Consider the following 22261-nt stretch of genomic DNA (forward strand, 5'->3'; position numbering starts at 1 on the left):
TGTCTATCTTTAGTAAACCTTTGAGTCCAGAACACCATTGATTTTTGGAATTGGAAAGCTCAAACAGCATGATAGGTGGGTATGAAAATCTTGTGGATTTTAGGTTTTGCTGGTTTTTTAGTTGTAGATGTTTTATAAATGTTAATGACTGTATTTTTATAAATAAATTTACATTTGAATTTTGCAGGTTCTAACCCGTTGTGTCGAAAAGTATGCTCTTGTTACGTATTGTCCATGTTTGACTCTGCCTGGGTAGGGAATTGATTTGTATTTCTGGAAACATTCATGGACATTTAAAAGGAAGATAAATTAAAATAGCATAAAATGTGTAAATCTTATTTACTTATAGGGTATATTTAATGTATTTTATGTGTATTTAGGATTTTGTGCACTCATGTTCTAGATTACTTATATCAGACAAAGAAAAAGAACCTCACTGAAGTATTGCAGGTCCAGATTTTAACTATGTTTCTCTGACCTTATTGTCTGTCTCCTGTTGCTGGGCAGAAATCAGAATGCTGGCTACTGATTGGCCGAGTTTGTGAGCAGCTCTTGAACAGCCACTTAAATTCTTGAGCTTTCTGAGCAGGCAGATTGTAGGCTAAGACATTACAGCTTTTGGAAATACTTCCCTTTGTTGTTTCATAGCTGTGATCTCTTTGCTAGAAAGAAGAGTGAAAGGAGTGGGTGGAGGGGGATGAAGCAGAGAAGAAAATTAAAAGAAGCTTATTGGGCTTTCCTTAAAAATAATTGACCCAAAATTTGAAAAATAATTCCAAGCCATAGAGACTTATTTGCAGGTAACACACCCTTCTTGGTTATTTAAATATAAATTCCTTTGGTGAAGGTGAAACTCCTCTTAATGCTATTCTAAAAAAATTGTTAGTGATGGTATTTCCCCAGAGTTTTTGAAGCTAAATATATGTAAGGTCTTAAAACCATTTTTAATACTATCTTCTTCATGGAAATGTATTTTCCTTCAAAACATTTTTGTTTTTACTGCCTTCTTCCTGAAAAATATTTTTAGCAGAAAATTCATCACATTTTACATATTTACTTACAGATATGGCAGTCATTTTCTACTGTCAAGCATAAGTACTTTTTCCTGGGAAGATGAATTACAGACATGTGAGAGCTTCATGATTGTAGTGTTACCGCCTAAAAAAAGTAGTATTTCTTTTGTAGAATAGTTTTGTGAATGGCTACTCAATTACAGATGACGGTATTTAAAATAATCCTTAGAAATGTTTTGCTCCGGTAATACAGCCAAGGAGACTTGTTTGCAGGTAACACACCATTCTTTAATGTGTGTCTTTCTTAAATATACTTTGCTTATGCAAAATAGATTTTTAAAAACCTACTGCTGATTGGTTTGGCCAGATATGGCTGAACTAGTTTGAACTGGTTGTTCATGCTACTTACTTCCTTAATGCTTTGTGTGTTTTTCATTATACTTAGAACCCATGAAAGATCTGGTAAATGGCTGTAGTGTGCTCCCTTGTGGGTATAGATGGTAATTATTCTGTAATTCTTTGTATAGTACTTTATTATTTCTGAATTGAATGGCAATTTTGGTGATAAACCCAGCTTGCTTTGATTATATTTATTTTTATTAAATGTTATTTGGTGGTGGCAATTTATTAAATGTTATTTGGTGCTGATGTTTGCATGTTGGATTTTCTAACTAATATACAAAATAAAAGTATTTAAGAGAAATTTGTCTCTGATTATCTAGTTTATGCCTTGAAACATTCTGAATATACATAGACAATTAAAAGTTTTGAAAAAAAATTAAAAATAGGTTTGAGTGCTTACTGCATTCTAAGTGCTTAATGTATAAAATCTGATTTAATCATCACCACAGTCTCTTTTGCAAGTACTGATACTCGCTTTTTAAGGTAGCTGACACTAAAAATTGAAATGTTAGGTAACTTACCCTGTGTCAAATGGAAGAGCTGGAGTTCAAATCCATGTTTCTCTGTCTGCAAAATTTGTGTCCTTTAACGGGGTTACTAGAAATTATGAAAATACACTTTTTTTTTAGAGGAATGCTTGCTTTTAATACTAACTATTCATACAAGGAACGAGAAATGTGGATATTATGAGTTCAGAGTCCAAAAGAATTGCAGTTTAGTATTTGAAAATATTTAAGGGGTAACTGTATTTCTTATATTATAAATTTAGTTATTTTGTATCTTCTTAGTCAGCAGAGAAAATAACTACAAATTTTACATTGTATCTTTGCAGTAAATTTTTTCAGTTAGTGTAAGTTTGGAATGGGTAGTGGATGGAAAAAAAAGTTTAAATTTTAGACTGCTTTTAATCCTTAAAATAGCACCTATGATCATTTTGTATTGAAGTTTCTGTTCAGTTGTAAGATAATTTTTCTGAAGCATTTGATTCATTTCCATAATTTAAATTAAAAGGCTAGGAACTAATTTTTATTTATTTTTTATTTTTTTGTATTTTTCTGAAGTTGGAAATGGGGAGGCAGTCAGACAGGATGAACTAATTTTCTTAATGTGACCAAACGATTGCAAAATGTATCACAAACTAAAGTACTGTGACTGACAAAGTGGTAGGTTCTCAAGTTGTATTGGCCCCCAGCAAACTGGTTAGGCCATCGTTTTATGCCTTGCAACCAAAGGAACAGTTGAACACCAGAAATACACCTGTAATTGAATAAGCTGGGTTTATTATTTGTTGCTTTGAGGGAAAATGTTTACCATGGGGAAATTGTGAGGCACCTTAATAAGAGGGTATTAGTAAACAAAAAAATCTAGTACTGTATAGCAGAGGTCTCCAAGCTTTTTTGGGCCACGAACCGGTTTAATGTCAGAAAATATTTTCACGGACCAGCCTTTAGGGTGGGACGGATAAATGCACAAAATAAAATTATGCTACCGGCATAAAAACTGTGGTATTTTAAAATATAATTGTTGAACTTACGAGACAAGTGTCAAGAGTGAGTCTTAGACGGATGTAACAGAGGGAATCTGGTCATTTTTAAAAAATAAAACATCATTTAGACTTAAATATAAATAAAACGGAAATAATGTAAGTTATTTATTATTTCTCTGTGGACTGGTACCGGTCCGCGAACCAGGGGTTGGGGACCACTGCTGTATAGGATTTGATCTTTGGTTGGGTTATTTTGAGGAGGGTTTGAGGAAATAGAATTTCACTCTGGAATGGGTGGTGTCAGGAAGTGGGGCTATTCTGTGCTTGGGTATCTCAGTGAATGTTATCTATGGTGAGGACAGACTATTGTGAGGTTAATAATAATGCTGCAATTGATAAAGTAGCCATCGCTTATTTTTAGCCAGAGAGGGAGATGGTTGGTTTTTAATGGATTGCATGGTGACCTTAGTTAATTTGAATGTAGTGATGATTTCATGTCCAACAGAGGGACAATGTGGCTTAGCTGTAAGCATCAAGTCAGTTTATAATAACATTAAAGCCTACCTGTGAGCCTCACATAAGTTCTAATACCTCAGAGGCTGCTTTTTTTCTTTTTTAACTAAAGGAAGTGGTTTTTTCCTTTACCAATCATTTCTACTAAGTAATAGAATGTGAAAGCATTATTCTTGCCCCCTGTACATCTTAGTCCTTAAAGGTCTTTTGTTATATTCCACTATAAACTGGTGACATTGTCTTTCTCTAGGACCACTTCCTTGCACTAGCCAGAAATAGTGAGAGAGCATCATTATCTTAGTTCTGATTTTATTTTACCATCAAGTATTTTGTAGTTTTATTTTGTAGATAACCTTTATTAGACTTAAGTTATTTCTGAAAGTTTTATCAGTCAGTGTTGAATTTTGTCAAATGAATGAATATTCTGTATGTGTTGAGATATTTTACCCTCTATTCTCTTTATGTGATGAGTCACGTTGCTTCTTCCCCCTTAAATAACAGGTGTCTCCTAGTTTTGGAGGCTAGAAGTTTGAAATCAAGGTGTTGGCAGGGCAATGCTCCCCTTGAAGTAGCTAGGGAAGGATCTATTCAGTTGCTCCTAGCTGTGGCTTGTAGTAGCCTAACGATAATTTTCACATGGTGTTCTTTTATGTTTATATCTCTGTACAAAACTTCCCCTTTTTATAAGGGCACTGATCATATTGGATTAGAACTCATGCTAATGCTAATGACATTATTTTAACTTGGATATCTCTGCAAAGACCCTATCCAAATAAGGTCACATTCTGAGATACTGGTGGTTAGGGCTTTAATTTTTATCAAGTGGACACTTAGGTTGGGCCTGAAAAAAAAAAAAAAGCACATCAATGTTTTATGAATCACTTGTTATCTGTGTTGCTTGGTTTTTGAATATGAAACTAACCTTCTTGTTTTTAAATGAGTTTCACTTGGTCATAATGTATTACTTTTTGAAGAAACATACTTCTAAATAACTCACAGATTAAAGAAATTAGAAAATATTTGAACAGAACAACAATGAAAACATAACATTAAAATGATATGCAGCTAAAGCAGTGCTTAGAGGGAAATTTATAGCTTTACACACATACCTTACAAAAAGGAAAGATTGAAAAGTAATGATTGATATTCAACCTATTGAGGAACTGCCAGATTGTTTTCCAAACCAGCTGCACCATTTTACAACTCCATCACTATTGTTTGAGAGCTCCAATTGTTCACACCCTTGCCAATACTTGTTTTTCTCTTTGATTGTAGCTAGCCAGCCAGCAGTGTGTGAAGTATTATATCATAGTGGTTTTCATTTTAATTTCTCTGATGACTAAGGATGTTGAGCCTCTTTTCATACTTATTATCATTGGCTTACTGATTATTTGTATGTCTTTTAGAGAATTGTCTATTTCTCTAAATGCTCCCCACCCCCTTTTTTTTAGCAAGCAAGAGAAGGGGACAGACTGGAAGGGAGAGCGATGAGAGCATCAACTCATACTTGTGTCACCTTAGTTGTTCATTGATTGCTTTCTTGTATGTGCCTTGACCAAGGGGCTCCAGCTGAGCCAGCGACCACACACTCAAGCCAGAGACCCCAGGGTTTCCAACCTGGGACCTCAGTGTACCAGGCCAATGCTCTATCACCACCTGGTCAGGCCTTTACCTATTTTTAAATTGGATTTTTTTTGTTGTTGTTATTCTAGATCAGCGGTCCCCAACCTTTTTTGGGCCACGGACCGGTTTAATGACAGAAAATATTTTCACGGACCAGCCTTTAGGGTGGGACAGATAAATAAATGTATCATGTGACCGAGACAAGCATCCTGAGTGAGTCTTAGATGGATGTAACAGAGGGAATCTGGTCATTTTTAAAAAGTAAAACATCGTTCAGACTTAAATATAAATAAAATGGAAATAATGTAAGTTATTTATTCTTTCTCTGCGGACAGGTACCAAATGGCCCACGGACCGGTACTGGTCCACAGTCCGGGGGTTGGGGACCACTGTTGTAGATGCAAGTTATCTCATCAGATAAATTATTTGCAAATATATGATTTGCAGGTATTTCCCTCCATTGTGTGAGTTGTCTTTTCACTTTCTTGATGGCAGTCTCTTATTAACCCTTTGAGTAGTGAGGTTTTTGTTAACCCTTTGAATGAGGATGTACATAAACATTCGTACTACTCAAAGGATTAATATATTTATAGTTCTGTTAATTTAGTATGCTTGGTTACAAGTATAATCTTATGTGTTTTTTAATTTTTGTCCTTTCTTCATCTCTTTACTTCTTTCCCATTTCCCTATTTCTGTTCTCTTACACTTTTATTTTTCTCCATCTACTTTTTGACTTTTATTTACTTCCTTAAGCTTTTTGTATTACCATCAACTGAAAATGAAAACTAGAAACTAGTCACTTTTTTCTAATACTGATAATTGATCTTTTGTGGATTGTATACCTATTGTCAGTTTTACAGGACATAAATATATAAATTAATATACAGCAAGGATTATTATGCTTTCTATAGGTCATTATTTCAAAATTACATGAAGTGCTGCTTTTTATAGATCAGTTTGCAGTAGTCTATAATTAGTAAACTAATTTTAGTTTCAATTAGTAAACTCTCTCTCTCTCTTTTTTTTTAAAGATTCAAAATGGATAGTATAGAAGAACCTCAGAAAAAAGTCTTTAAGGCTCGAAAAACAATGAGAGTAAGTGATCGTCAGCAACTGGAAGCTGTGTACAAGGTCAAAGAAGAACTGTTGAAAACTGATGTCAAACTGTTAAATGGCAATCATGAAAATGGAGATTTGGACCCAACCTCACCTTTGGAAAATATGGATTATATTAATGACAAGGATGAGGTGAATGGCATTGATGAACTTTCTTTTAACCCTGAAAAAAGTAAATCAGAATGGAAAGAAACACCTTGTACCTTAAATATTAATGTAAAAAAGAAGCCAGATGATGATTTAAAGTGTGAACCTTTGTCTCCTAGTAATATAACTCCTGAACTAACCTCTATACTGACCACTGAAGCAGCTCCTGGTGATCCAGATTCAGGTGATCTGGCTATTGGAGCCCTTCCAGCCTCTGGAGGTCTGGCCTCTGAAGTATTAACCTCTGGTAATCCCACCTCTGATGAGTCTGCCTCTGGTGATCCTGTCTCTAGTGATCCTGTCTCAGCTGAATCGGTCTCTGATGAGCCGGTCTCTGGTGAGGTGGTCTCTGGTGAGGTGGTTTCTGGTGAGACAGTCTCTGGTGAGAAAGTCTCTGGTGAGCTGGTCTCTTGTGATCTGGTCTCTGATGAACCTGTCTCTGGTGAACTGGTGTCCAGTGAACCTGTCTCTGATGAACTAGTCCCCAGTGAACCAGTCCCTGGTAAACTGGTCTCCAATGAAGCAGTCTCCAGTGATCTGGCAGTCTCCAGTGATCTGGCCACTGATAATTCAGCCTCTGATGATCTAGCCTCTGGAACACTGGCCTCTGATGGTCCGGGTTCTGATGATCTGGCTTCTGGTGACCCAGCCTCTGATGACCTGTCCTCTGGTGATCCGGCCTCTGCTGATTCAGTCTCTGATGAACTGACTTCTCATAAACCAACATCTGAGTCCACTTTTGATCCCACCTTTGAATCAAGTTCTGTACCCATTTGTGAGCCAGTTCTCAATACTGACAGTACGGAGCCTTGTAGCAATAAAGGCGATGATTTTCTTGAGAGAAATGGGGATGATGAAAAATTAGATGACATTTTTTCATTTGATGAGAAAAATAAAGCTGATAATAATATTGATGCTGATGAAGAAATTCTAGAAGAAGGTGATACAATTATTTGTTCAGATCTACCTCCTGAAAATGAAAAGAAGGCAGAGGAAGATGATGTCGCAGAACCTGCTCTTGGAGAAGAGGCTATATCTAGCAGTATAGAAATCAACCAAAGTGAAAAGAATGAAGATGAAAATTCTTCAGATTTCACAGAAGCCATTAGTGAAAATATTATAAAAGATAACAAAAATGAGAGTATCTTAGAAAATACAGATTCTATGGAGACAGATGAAATTATTCCTATTTTGGAAAAGCTTGCACCTGCTGAAGATGAACTTACTTGCTTTTCTAAAACTTGTCTTCTTCCCATGAATGAAACAAATCCAGATTTAGAAGAGAAGATGGAAAGTTCTTTTGGTTCTCCATCTAAACAAGAAAGTAGTGAGAGTTTGCCAAAAGAAGCCTTTTTGGTCCTTTCTGATGAAGAGGATATTTCAGGTGAAAAAGATGAGTCTGAAATTATACCACAAAATGAGATATGCTCTCCAGGTTAGCATATTATTTAAAATTTTAAAATTTTGATTAACTTTAATAAACTGTTTGATAAAACATTCTCATAAAGATTTAAAGATTTTCCTTTAGTTGCAGAGAAAGTTGAGAATGATGGTGGCTAGGGTGATCTCTTGATTGATTCTTAATTTCACAGAATTCAGAATGACAAAATAGTCACTCTCTGAGTAGCATTGTGTAAAGAGCTTAGTAGGGAGATAAAAGAAAATATGGCCCTTGCCTATAAAGTATAGTCTAATAAGAGAGATGGGAGGGACAAACATAACACTGGGAGTTAACAATTTAAAGTCAGTGCATAATTGATCAAAGTCCCAGCAATTGCTCTTGCTATCCCTGAGCAAACAACTTAAAATATAAAAACCTACTAGTTTATTTGATTCAATTGCTGCGAATCACATTTAATAATTAATTTTCCCATTGACATCTGATTTTTTTTAACATTCTTTGGGGAATGACATCATCATTGCTGAAAGCCAGAAACCTTGAAGCCTAGTTATCTGATAAAGACATCACCCCTGTGCTTCCTTAGCCCTCTTGATTTTTACCTGACCTCCTCTCTTCCCTCTCATCTTCTGAATGATCTCTCTATAACTCAAATCTCTAAAGAAAAGAGAGAAAACGAGAAAAATCCTTTGATTTCATGGTCAGATTCAAATATTCCTAGATGAAACTTTCTCAGTTCCTTTCAGAAGGACATGAGCACCTTTATGTTCTTATTGTATCGCATTCTGTTAGAGCTCTCAGAGAAGTGACCTAATAGCATGAAGCACAGCATCTGGTTTCTAGTTTTTCAAAGAATGAAAACATGAGGCTGGGCTAGGAGATAGAGGATCCCCCCGCTCCCATCCCTGCAGCCCACCCCACAATATATACTGTATTTCCCCATGTATGAGATGCTCCCATGTATAAGATGCACCTTAATTTGGGGGCCCAAAATTTGAAAAAATATGTGTTACATAAAGTTATTGAACTCAAGTTTTAGTCATCATAAAATTCATACAATTCATCACTGTCAAAACTCTCATCCATTAGCTTGTCCTCATCTGTGTCTGATGACGGATCCCTGTCTTCATATATTGTCTTGTCCTCAGTTCCATCAGTGGCATCTGAAATGCCACAACCCAGGTTTTAGACCCCAAATTTTTTGAAAAAAAGATGTCTTATACGTGGGGAAATACAGTAATACTAGCTTTTTGGAGGTCGATATTTTTAATTATTAAAAGATGACTTGACTTCATTTCCAAATAGCATTTAGTCATTCAGTAAACCTATATAGTGACACGTTAGGCACTTTATGGTTCTGGGGATTTAAAGATAAAATTTAGTATTTGCTCTCAGGAAGCAGACAAAAAGTAACACACAGGCTATTAAATACAGGGCTGTAAATACCGTAATTAAGTTAAATTGCTAGTCCGGGGGTATACAGCAAGATAACTTCTTGAAAAAATAAGATATATTCAGAAAAGCACTTGCCTTTCACTTTCTGTGTATCATAGGGTTTTAATATAGATAATCCGTCTTTTTTTTCTGTGACAGAGATCAAGAGAAGACAGAGAGACAGATAGGAACCAGACGGATAGGAAGGTAGAGAGATGAGAAGCATCAATTCTTCGTTGCAGCACCTTAGTTGTTCATTGATTACTTTTTCATATGTGCCTTGATGGGGTGGGGTGTTGTCTACAGCATATCATGTGACCCCTTGCTCAAGCCAGCGACTTGGGCTCAAGCTGGTGAGTCTTGCTCAAACCAGATGAGCCCGCACTTAAGCTGACAACCTCGGGGTTTCGAACTTGGGTCCTCCGCGTCCCAATCCGATGCTTTATCCACTGCACCACTGCTTGGTCAGGCTAGATAATCCCTCTTAATTGCAGCTTTGTCCTGCTTGCTCAGTCCAGAAACCTTGGAGCTATTCTTTTTTTTTTCTTCATATTTCATATCTCGTCCATTAGGAAATCCCATTGGCTTTACCTTCAGAGTAGATCTAGAATCTACTATATTCTTACCATTCACTGCTTTTACCCCTGTGCTGAACTACCATCATCAAGCCAAAATAATTCTTAGGTCATAGTAAGTACTCAGTAAATATACTGCTCATAAAAATTAGGATATACTTAAAAGTGAATATAAAGGTATAAAATATCTCCTGCTTTTTGTGAGCAGTATATTTGTGGAATGAATGAATAATTGGTAATATAAGAAAAGCATATCATGGAAGACCTTGGTTATGATGCTAAAGCATTCTAATAGCACAGGAGAGCCCCTGAATGATTTCAAGCAGAGGAGAATGACATGAAATTTATATTTCCTATAGAGTGATACTGGGGCAAATTTTTTTTTTAAAAAACCTTTTGACAGTCTGTATAAGAACGTCATAGCAAATTATAACTTATTATTTAATGAGTTTCTACATTTCACTTTTATGTCAGCATCCTGATATTAGAGACCATCCCTTACATACAATGCTGTAAAATGCAGAGAAATGAATATTTAGCTATCCATGCTGCATACCTCAGAAATTCAAAGTTGGTTTTATTTTTGGTTACTTTTAGACTTTAATTTGGTTGTATGCTATTAGCAGTGTAAGTTTACTGATAGGTGTAATTTCTTAGCCAGTAAATAAACTTTTGTTTTTTGTTTCTCCCCCAGGAAAATTTTGTGTATTGTGGGTTGACGTATAGTTTCTTAATTGGTTCACAAGCTACACTCTGTTCTCTTTCTATGATAGCAGGATCTTTTATATGTCATATTTGTTTCTGTATACCTGCTGAGGTATTGCTTTCATCAGATTCTTTATTCTTAACTAACTTGAATGTTTTCAGAGCACAGATTATAAATTGAAGTACTAAAGTCGGTCTTTTCTATTACCATTTATGTGCTGTACTAATAGGCCCTTTGGCAAATTTGTTTTAAATATAGCATTATAGTAGGTCTGAGCTACAAGAAGTAGTAATGAAATATATCAGAAAACAAGTAGAAAAGCTATTTTAATTTTACAAAGGTAGAAGAAAGATCTAGAAAAGTATTGCAGCTATACCTTAGTAGACCTGACATAGTATCATAGTTTTATATACTACTATATAATAATTGATACTCACTAAATCATTAAAATCATAGTCTGAGCAGCTTAAGAAAATAAAGATTTCTCTCTGGGAAAGTTCAAACAATACTAGAGTTGGTACAAATCAGTTATATTCTCTGAGTGTATACTCTGTACCATGTATTCTCCTCTGGCCTACTGTTCCATCTCTTTCCTTTCTATTGGAGCCATTCTTCAAATTATGTTAACAAAGCTTACACCATTTCTTCTCCTCATTTACTCTTTAACGTAATTGAATTTTGATTTCCTTCTCACCAGCTTCCCCTGTTAATTGTTCTCAGTACAGTGACATTGATGTTCATATTGTTAAATTCAGGGACTTTTTTTGTTTTTATTCTCTCATACTTGGATGGCCTTTTAAACAGTGCTCTCTTAAGACTCTCTTAGCTTTTGTGCTTCTGAATTCTTCATCCCACCCCCTTCCTTTTAGGACTTTCTCATTCTATTTCTTAAAGAGAAATAGGAAGGAGAGCTTTTCCTTACTTGCTTTTTATTTTTTAAACATTGCTACTAATGTTATTTAGAAAAATCTATTTTAAGGTAGAACACATTTTATGTTACAATAAATTCTGACATAGTTTTCTTCCAGATTTTATTTCAGGTATAAAAAAATCTGTGGTTGGTTATTTTTTCCTGTTCATTGGATATTTAAGATAAATAGCTAAACATAAATGATAAGGATAATTGTATGGGGAATAGAATTCAAGATTTTTGTCTATTTTTACTCTAGATTAGTACTGATAGAATTGTAATGGTTTAGTAAATTAAAATTTAGTAATTGTTGTCACTATTGTGTTCAACTAAAATTCTTTATTTCACCCATTTATATTCAACTATTCTTATGTAGTTGGCTTTTATTTGTGGAACCTCTTATTCCTTACGTTGATGTATAAATTGCAGATTTTTCTTTTCAGAGATGAGAAAGAACTAACACGAAGCAAGTTTTGGAAAGGGGAGTGAGTGTAAGAAGTAAAACAGTTTCAAATGACAGTTGTTGCCCAAGTTAGATATATGTCTGAATTTCAAGGCAAAGGCTTGGAATATCTAGAAAATTTGGAAGTAGATGGCATACCGGCAGACATTAGCTGAAGTTGAGTAGCAAGGTTAGATCAGCTCAGAATGAATATGAATTGAGATAAGTGAAGACCCAAGAACTGAGCTCTTGGTATTCCAGTGTTTAAAGGTTGGGGAGATAAAGAATAAGCAAAGGAGACCAGTCAAGCAGTTTTTTGGGTGGAAAGAATAATGGGAGATTTTGATGTCTTAAAGTCAAGTAAAGAAAAAGTGGAGGGTATAGTTATCTCTGTATATTGGATACTACTGTTTGTTCAAGTAAGATGAGAGAGAAATATTTAATGATCTGTGTGTCACTTGATAAGGAGCAGTGGAATTGAAAGCCTAATTGGGATTGGGTTTCAGAGAGAATGTGAGGAAAAGAAACGGAGAAAATAAAACATAACTTTTCCCCAGCCACCAGTTTTGCTTTAAAAGGAGCACAGAAATTGACTGTGGAAGATATAACTTGGAGCTTTGTATTAGTTAAGTAAAACTTCAGAACATTTCTGGAAATATCACATTACCAATAATACCATATTTTATCTATTTTTTGCAGTTTAGAAACTTTATATATTTATTGGACACTTGTATTTCTTTATCAATAAATTATCTGTTCATCTCCTTTGCCCATTCTTTTAATGAATGTATTGTCTTTAATTAATCTATAGGAAGTTTTCGTTTTGTTTTAAATGTTCTGAGAGTCAGGAATCTAAGGCAATCTGTGGCCTGTAGGCCTTCTCTGTTTTTGTCAATAAAGTTTTATTGGAACTTAATCAGACTCATTTGTTTACATATAAAAAGTTTGCCAACCCCTGATCCAAAGCAAAAGTTTTGTCCATATTTCCTTGGAGTTAAGTTCTACAAAGGGTAAATCTGAAAATGGGAAATTGAACTTCATGATATAAATTCTGACTTTTGATCCTCTAATTAACTTGCTTTTTCTACCTTTATTTAATGGAATCTTATTAAAATAACAGTTACCAGATAGATATTAAACATCTTCTTTATCTCAGCTCTTTCCCAAAGATTTTAGGATTACTAAAATTACAAGATGAGTTATCTGCTCCTAGTGAGCTTTCCGTCTAGTCTGATTGAAAGAATACCACACTGTATATTAAAACACAGCAACTTACAGTTACCAGAGGAATTATAGCAGAAACTATCTGCTATATAAATGAAGACAGATTTCACCTAAGCATTTCAGATGAGTTTCAGAAGTCTCAGGCACTACTTGAAGTTATATATAAAAATATACGTGCATGGGCCTTTGGTTATTACTCTGGGTTGAAACTGGTGCTCTCGGATTCTTTTGAGACTCTGGGAACAAAAATATTATAGAAATATAGGGCCCTATTTCTTTCTGTAGAATATGTTAAATAGCATTTTTCTTATCCAGAGTTCTTTCCGTTAAATAAATCTCGAGTATAAGTTTTAATTCTGTGTGTTTGTTCTAAAATCCTAATGAGTATTTTGATTTAAGTGTTGAGAAGCCAGTCATACCCTTTAAGCATGTTTAGAAAATGGAAATTGTGTAGTAGGAAGAGGTTTTTGAGAAAAAAGGAACCTTAAACTAAGCTTGATACATCTGTAAGACAAGAAGGAGCTAACACATGTGTAGAAGAGGCAGACCAAACCAGGACAGTTGGCTCTGCTGCGTTCTGGATTATCTGGCTGCAGCGAGCGATACCCCAACTGGAGTTATGACTAATTTTGTTCTTTTGGTGGTATGACAATTTGGTAAATAAAGACTATTGTCTCCCATCCAAGTACTAACCAGGCCCGACCCTGCTTAGCTTCTGAGATCAAACGAAATCGGACATGTTCAGGGTGGTATGGCTGTAGACAATAAAGACTATGTTAACCTTTATTTCTTACAACCCAGTTACTCTGTGTCTCTGAAAACTCTGGGGACTAGGAAACTCGGGAGTCATCATTTTCAGAATTAAAGTCAAGAAGATTTGGGAAACGCTAAGCTATATAGAAAAAATGCTTTGTAATAAGTTTGCAGTCTACAAGGGAGCAAACCACATTTTCATTTAATTGAAACTGGTGTTGAGGAATGAGATCTTAAAAACATTTCTAATGAGCATAGGCTAGTAATGGGAAAGTTAATAGTCTAATACTCATTTATTTTAAAGTTTAAAAATAGCTTTTGTGTCTTTATATACTGTGCTAGCTTTGTTTTATTTAGTTATGTTTTACTATAGTCACATTTTACAGCTTTATGTTTTATCTTAGTGTGGAGAACATATTTGTTAGTGCCTTAATTGGTTCTTCAGTGATCCTAGTCTCAGCCTATTTTCACCTAAAAGTTCTTTTAAGTTTTGTTAACCGTGACTTTCTACCATCGGGGCTTTTGCTATTAAAACCATGTTGTTTGGATAAGAAATGCCGTATCAAAAATTTTATGTAGTGCTATATACCTTGTGATTACTTAATTTTGGTTGCAGAATGTAATGAAACAAACATGCCTTATTGAAGGAGCCAGTTGCAGTGATGAAAGGGGAATAAAATAGAAACCCAAACGTATTCATGATTTGTTCTTGTCCCCCATTTATGATTAAGTTAATTGATGAGATACAGATTGATTGGCCAGTGGCTATTTCTGGTACCTCTGGAATTGGTTATAGTAATGCAAATTATGTAGACATTTTTTAGCAATATTTAGCACTTTTAAATTGTTATATTTTAAATGCCTTTTGTGAAAATAACCTTTCTGAACATTACTTTGCTCATCTGTATTCAGATAAGGTGCCAAGAAACTATAAAACTTAGCATTAGCAACGCCGTTTTAAAGAGGACAAGTCAGGGCTCTTACTGCCTCCTTTCTGTGAAGAAAGGAAAGAGAAGAATGCAGGAAGAAGGGCTTGCAAGGGCAACTGGGTCAGCTAAGTCATAATGTAACTACAGAGCAAGGAAGATGGAATTTACCCGGGAATCCCTTCACTTCTCTTTTCTTAAAAGCCTTTGGGTGTAGCAATGTTCTCCTTTTGATAGATCCTATAGATAAATGTTGTAACAAGGCAGTAAAATTCAGTGAGCTTGTTAATGAGATTAATGACTTTTGTACCATGCTCCCCCTCCTCTCAAGCCCAGCCAGTATGTAATTTAGTCTTTAAAAAGGGGCCTCAGAGCTGTGGTAGGGACTGCAGGATTTGGGTTTGCCCTAATCCCCTGTAGTCGCTGGCCCATAAACTCAAAAATTCATCTGGACTTGGTGTCTTTATGGAACTCGCTGGTCACTTTACAACAGTATTACTGTAAAAATACTGTTTATAGTGTAAGATTATATTTGAAGATATGAAATAATATATGTTAAGCACCTCACTTAGTTGTTGGCACTTGTATCAAAGTAGCTATTAGTCTTAAGTAAAACTTCCCATTATAGCTTTTCCATTCCTCTTTTATGAACTATCTCATAATCGTTGAATAACAATGATTCAAGCTGTCTGGTCAAAATATTAGGTGTTTTGACTTGTAGTTTGCCAGTAATTTATAACTGTCACTACTGCTATTTTAGTTTTAGTAATTGAATGTAAGGTATCTAAGTGCTTTATGGTAGCTGTTTAATCTATAACAGTAAATTACTAAGGAAGAGTGTTTGTTTTAAAATAATCCATACCGTTAGTTTTTTTCCATGTTAATAATTTATTGTGAATTGGCAGAAACATTTAAAAGTGGACTTGGTTATTCACCTCTACCAGTTAATGCTTTTTCCCCAAATTTTACATTTTGAAAAACTCTGATTTTGTAAAAAATTATTAACTGGATAGTTACACAAAAAGTGTAAATTATAATGTACTGTTACGAATTCTTATGGAAGTAAAAGTTCCTTTTCTTTTTTTGTTACTGAAGTAGAAAATAATGAAAAGGACAGGAAACCAGAGGAAGAAGAGCAAGTTATACAGGAAGATGAAAAACCTGAGAAAAGTAAGCATGTACACAACGTAACTGAACTAGTTTAAAAAATAGTAAATCATTGATTCTACTTTTAAGACAGAGAATATAATTTTCTGTCCATGAGATAATTATAAAATTTTGCAATTTAAGTAAGCCACCATTAAATCATTTTGTTGATGGCTAACCCAAGGATCTTTGAAATTATTTGTTATTTTATAAACTTAGTATTTTATTTTCTTTATACTTTTAATTGTTCTGCAAGAAAAATTTAAGCTTAATATTTTGTCAGGTACTATATGAATATCTTGAAATTGTTTTAGATTTTCTGTGTAAAGCATGGGACTATAAGACTATGTCTGGGGTGATATAACAAGTATGTTTCTTGGTCTACTTAAAGTTCTTAAGCTTCATGGGAAAAGGAAATGATGGACTGAGTGTCACTAGGTTTCTAGGAAGATCACTTGACCAGAAGTCAGGAAACCGAAAACCTGATACCTCTCTCCCTGGCATACTGTTCTCCATGTATGACTCTTAAGTTTGATTGTAAGAGAAGTCATAGAGTAGACCTGGTTTTAACAAATAGGCATGTAGAATTGATATCGAGTGAAGTAGAGAGAGAGAGGTATGGTAACATAAGGGCATTTGCCTTTATTAAGTGTGAAGACTTAGTGTTTTTAATTTCTATGTATTGAAAAAGAAAACATAAAATTTGCTTATAGTCTCATGAATGTTGCCATTATTTGTAATAGAAATTTTGTAAGTGAAGATCTTTGAATATATCTATTTTTTTACCAAATTTACTTTTACGGCAAAGAATTAAATAATCAAAGCTGTGTACAGTTGTTACGAATCTGACATGAGAGTAAATACTGCATTTTGTCAGAGAATTAATGTTCACTATAAAATTTAGCAAAGAAGGGAAGGAACATGAACTGATTGCTTTATAGATCATATTTCATTTTTAGGTGACTCTGCATTTTATTTATTTATTTATTTACTTTTTAGAGAGAGGATAGAGAAAAAGAAGTGGATGGTGGGAAGCAGCAACTCATAGTAGTTGCTTCTCGTATGTGCCTTGACCAGGCAAGCCCCGGGTTTTAAACCAGCAACCTCAGCGTTCCAGGTCAATGCTTTCTCCACTGTGCCGCCCTGGGTCAGGCATGCTTCTCCATCTTAATACAAAGATTTCAAGCATAGCATATTCTGTGCTTACATTTTACATTCCTTAGTCATTAGGAAGTTCTTTCTTAGCATATTGAAAATAATTTCAAGTTTAAAACTAAAAGCTATCTGTGTACTTTTCTTAATCAAAAATAATTTATAAAACGATTGAAAATGCTATTGTGATAGCTAGAAATAATGTTTCTGAGGATGGTGAATAAACATTAAAGTCTATAATAAAAAACACTTGACTGACAATTATGCTTTTTTGTTCTCAGTTGAATTTTCCAGAAGAAAACGTTCTAAATCAGAGGATATGGATAATGTACAGTCCAAACGCCGTCGATATATGGAGGAAGAATATGAGGCAGAATTTCAAGTAAAGATTACAGCCAAAGGAGATATTAACCAGAAGCTACAAAAGGTGTCATAGATTATAAATTAAAAATCATCTTAAGTAAAAGGCACCATCATCTTTATTCTTCTAGATTTTTGAAATTTTTCTATATTTTTCATATGAAAAGAGAACTAGAAGAAAGTGTTGAACTTATCCTTAATAATTTAATTTTAAAATTTCTTTTTTAATGCCACATTTTTTAGATATGGTAGTAATTATCAAATTGGAAGAGAGATGTGATGATGCCTGTTACTTGTTTTAGTAACAAAACTGAATATTAGTTTTCAGATTTTATTCTTTTATATTGAACTTTTTTCTAATAGAAACATTAGAGTCTCATATGTTAATTTTTTAAAAAAATTTTATTCAGTGAAAGGAGGGACTTTCACAAGTACTCTGACAGGGATCCACTTGGCAAGCCCACTAGGGGATAGTGCTCTGCCCATCTGGGGCCACTGCTCCATTGCTCAGCAGCTGAGTTCTTCTTAGCATTTGAGGTGGAGGCAATAGAACCATTCTCAGCACCCGAGGCCATCTTGTTCCAATCAAGCAATGGCTGCAGGAGAGGAAGAGAGAGAGCGGGAGGGAGAGGGATGAAGAAGCAGATGGGTGCTTCTCTGTACCCTGACCAGGACTCAGACCCAGAAAATCCACATGCCAGGCTGACGCTCTACAACTTAGCCAACCACCCAGGATATGTTAATATTTTAATCTTTATAATAAGCTGGTTTCATGGTTATAATGTCCTATATTCTAAAAATCTTTATGTATATTAGGCTTACTATTAAAAATGGTAGAGACAAGGCTTTCAAAGGACTAACTAGAGAGAAAGGGAGTATTTTAAGTATGGATTTTGAACCACCACCCACCACTGCTCCATCTGCTAAACTAGACATAGAACTGAAAATATGTAGTATTTATATTTTTCAAAATGTTTTCACTAATGTTTATGACAAATTCCTTTTTTAAGAGAATATGAAACTAAGGTGAAAATAATTTCAAGTCTTACCAATTTAATAATAAAATTATAGATAATCTAAGTTTTAGACCAGTATTCTTCCACTAAGATATGGTATAAATATTCACACTAGAAGAAGGAATAGTGAGGCAGTAAAAACCAGTGGCTTTTGTTTTTCCAATATTTTGGTCATATGGAGATAAATAATGTTTATTACTATTTCTTATAAAGCTTTTGGAAATGTGAAGATAGTTATGTGTAAGAATTTTGAAAACTTTATGTGTACTGAGAATTTTTTTTTTTTTTTTTTTTGAGAGAGAGGTAGGGAGAGAGAGACAGTTGCTCCTGCATGTGCCCTGACCAGGGAATCAAACTGGCAACTTCCATGCTCCGGGTCGATGCTCCAAGCAACTGAGCTATCTGTCCAGGGCTTTGATTTTTTAGAGAGACAGAGGAAGGGAGGAGAGAAAGGGGAGGGGGTAGCAAAGCATTTGTTTTTCCACTCTGTGCATTTTTTTGATTGCTTCCTGTGTGTGCCCTGACCCGGGATCAAACCTGCAACTGTGTTGTTTTGGGACAACACTCTTAACTCACTGAGCTAACCAATCAGGGTCAGAATTTGCTCTTCTTGAACAGTGTCATTCAAGTGTGGTCCATGGACATGCACCATGTGTCCTCTTTGTTAGGAGTCCATGAGGAGATAAATATGGAAATTGTAAGTGGACATTTAAAATTGTTTCATAGAAATTTTATAGTGCAGTGGCATTCTTAATGTTTCACAACAATATCATCTGGGACAGATAAAAAGTTTAAAAATATGGTTCTTTTAACTGGTTTCTTTTAAATTATGATTGAGTATATGAGAAAAAATATTAAAATTTCCATTTCAAATTATTTGTCAATTTCACCATCTGGAAAGTTTCTGTTTTGCATATATTATTCTTTGTGGTAGATATTATATATGTAGAAATGGTGGAGGCTTTCAGCAGATAGCGTTGTGTTATGGATTCCAGCATGTTTTTTTTCATTGTTTGTTGTACATTAGTACTTAAGAATTCAGCTGCTTGCTGAAATGTTTTCTTTACTGTAACAAAGAACTATTTATTTCTTTAGGTTGTACAGTGGTTGCTGGAAGAAAAACTGTGTGCACTACAGTGTGCTGTATTTGACAAGACTTTGGCAGAATTAAAAACACGAGTGGAAAAGATCGAATGTAACAAGAGGCATAAAACAGTTCTTACTGAACTACAGGTTTGTACCCTGACTTGAATTGTATACCCATTTTATAACTTATTTTTTATAGTACAGTTTTTGAAATTGACAATACAATACATTTAACTTGCAAATTTTAGAAGTAAGAGGAGCCTCTACTAGTTTCCTAGGGCTGCCATAAATTGGTACTATAGCCTGGGTGGCTTGGACAACAGAAACATATTATCTTACCATTCTGGAGGCTGGAAGTCCTAGACTGAGGTGTGGGCAGGATTGGTTTTTTCTGAGGGCTATGAGGAAGAATCTGTTCCATGTGTCTCCTGGTTTCTGATGGTTTGTTTACTGACAGTCTTGCGTGTTCTTTGCCTTATAAACGCATCACCCTGATCCCTGGCTTCATCTGCACGTGGCGCTTCTCCTGTGAGTGTCTGGGTCTGAATCTCTGCTTTTTACAATGATACTAGTCATATTGGATTGGGGCCCACCCTACACCAGTATGACCCCATCTAAACTATCTCTGCAACTACTCTATTTCCAAATAAGATCATATTCTGAGATACTCGTGGTTCAGATGTCAGTATGTGAGCTTTTGAGACACACAGTGTAGCCGATAACACAGCTTCAGAAATTATGTAACTTAGTGGCTCTTAAATGTTTTTTTAGTCACTGAAGAAAGGCTGAAACTGTTTCATATGTCATGCATAAAATACAATATTTGTTGTAAGTTATTGTATATTAATCCACTTCCTGCCATGTTTTAAAGATGTTAGATTTCTAATATGTATTAATAATTAATACTTTTGTTTTTTATTATAGTTATATATTAACATACAGTGTCAGAACTTCTAATTGGTTGAAATGAGCACATGATAACATGCTGTAGTAATCCATTTTATTCCAACACTAAAAAAACTGGAAGTTGTGTTTTTTTTTTAAGCTTTTAAATTTTTTTTATTTTTACTTTATTTATTCATTTTTTAGAGAGGAGAGAGACAGAGAGAGAGAAGGGGAGAGGAGCTGGAAGCATCAACTCCCATATGTGCCTTGACCAGGCAAGCCCAGGGTTTCGAACCGGTGACCTCAGCATTTAAAACTGGAAGTTTTTATTGGTTTATTCAGTCATAAATGAATGTGTGACTTCTGTTAGGCTATCAGAAATATGAGAATAGTCTACAGATGCTGAGTTGCAAACCACTTATAGAGGCTTATTTTACAAATGAGGTAAAAGTGCTCCATGAAAATACAGTCACTGTTTCCCACTTATAAAAACAATTGCAAGCAAATATGAATTTATGTATTATATTTTTTAAACTAAAAGTTATTTTCTTGGTTTTGTATTGTTAATTTTGTTTGAAATGAAACTTTATTTTTAGTAAGATCTTTGTAGTAATTATGTAATGCACTATTTAGAATAACACTTATCCTGTTTCCTACCTTTAACAGGTCTTTCTATTATTAAACTTAATTTACTACTACTGTTGAGAATTTTGAATTAGAAGTTGAAAATGTCTAAAGATTTAATTAAGAATAATTTAATTTCATTCATGTTTTTTTTAGTCCAACAGCTACCACTATGATTTTATGCTTTTAAAACCTGAAATTTTTACTTCTATATTCTCACTTAAGGTACAGATCTCTTGACATTTAATATAAACCTTTGCACTTGGATGTTACTTTGTAACCTCAGTATCTGAATCTAACCCCAAACCATTCTTTTCTTCTGTTAAGAAATCTCCCTACTTATTCAACAATTCTTGAGTTCTTGGAAAAATCAAGGAATATCTTTCCTTTGTTCTTCTTATTGACAGTTTTTGAATTTTTTTTTTTTTTTCTCTTTCATTTTTCTTAAGCTGGAAACAGGGAGAGACAGTCAGACAGACTCCCACATGTGCCCGACCGGGATCCACCCGGCACGCCCACCAGGGGCGACGCTCTGCCCACCAGGGGGCGATGCTCTGCCCATCCTGGGCGTCGCCATGTTGCGACCAGAGCCACTCTAGCGCCTGAGGCAGAGGCCACAGAGCCATCCCCAGCGCCCGGGCCATCTTTGCTCCAATGGAGCCCTGGCTGCGGGAGGGGAAGAGAGAGACAGAGAGGAAAGCGCGGTGGAGGGGTGGAGAAGCAAATGGGTGCTTCTCCCGTGTGCCGTTGCTGGGAATCGAACCCGGGTCCTCCGCACGCTAGGCCGACGCTCCACCGCTGAGCCGACCGGCCAGGGCCCCAGTTTTCGAATTTTTGGAAACTGATTTCTCTCTATCATTGCTCGTGTACAGTGAATTGCCAAATTATAACTTTTATTTCTTTTTAAAAAAATTAAATATATTGGTGTGACATTGGTTAATAGGATCATATATGTTTCAAATTACAACATTTTTATTTATTGTAAAAGGCTGTCTTTTGCTTCCTCTTAGTTTACACAAGGCCATTGTTACCTATTTCCTTAATTATAACGGCCTTGTATATTTCCAGTGGTACTGCCTTTTAAGTTCTTGCTGGTCCTTCCCAAGCATTATCCTCATCTTTCTAAAATACTGCTGGTTTCATTGCCCTATGTATTTCTCAGTTGTGTATTATTTGAAATCAGTATTCATTTTCTGACTTTTTTTTGTATTTTTTCGAAGTTAGAAGTGGGGTGGCAGTCAGACTTCCGCATGCGCCTGACCAGGATCCACCTGGCATGCCCACCAGGAGGCGATGCTCTGCCCATCTGGGGCATTGCTCCAT

General features: G+C 35.1%; 1 protein-coding gene across 7 annotated transcripts in view; it reads left to right on the forward strand.

Moving 5' to 3' along the window:
• The window catches only part of ATF7IP (activating transcription factor 7 interacting protein), a 119250-nt gene that overhangs the window by 49336 nt on the left and 47653 nt on the right, over positions 1-22261 (forward strand). For 4 of the 7 annotated variants that reach the window (XM_066264524.1, XM_066264529.1, XM_066264525.1 and 1 more), the window contains exons 2-5: positions 6069-7735; positions 15765-15839; positions 17249-17394; positions 19439-19576. In XM_066264524.1, coding sequence (XP_066120621.1) covers positions 6076-7735; positions 15765-15839; positions 17249-17394; positions 19439-19576 — 2019 coding nt within the window. In that variant the 5' untranslated portion in view covers positions 6069-6075. The remainder of the gene's footprint in view (positions 1-6068; positions 7736-15764; positions 15840-17248; positions 17395-19438; positions 19577-22261) is intronic. The other 3 variants (XM_066264528.1, XM_066264530.1, XM_066264531.1) reach the window with 2 other exon arrangements.

This window comes from Saccopteryx bilineata, chromosome 1, assembly GCF_036850765.1.
Source record: "Saccopteryx bilineata isolate mSacBil1 chromosome 1, mSacBil1_pri_phased_curated, whole genome shotgun sequence".
Taxonomy (NCBI): Eukaryota; Metazoa; Chordata; class Mammalia; order Chiroptera; family Emballonuridae; genus Saccopteryx; species Saccopteryx bilineata.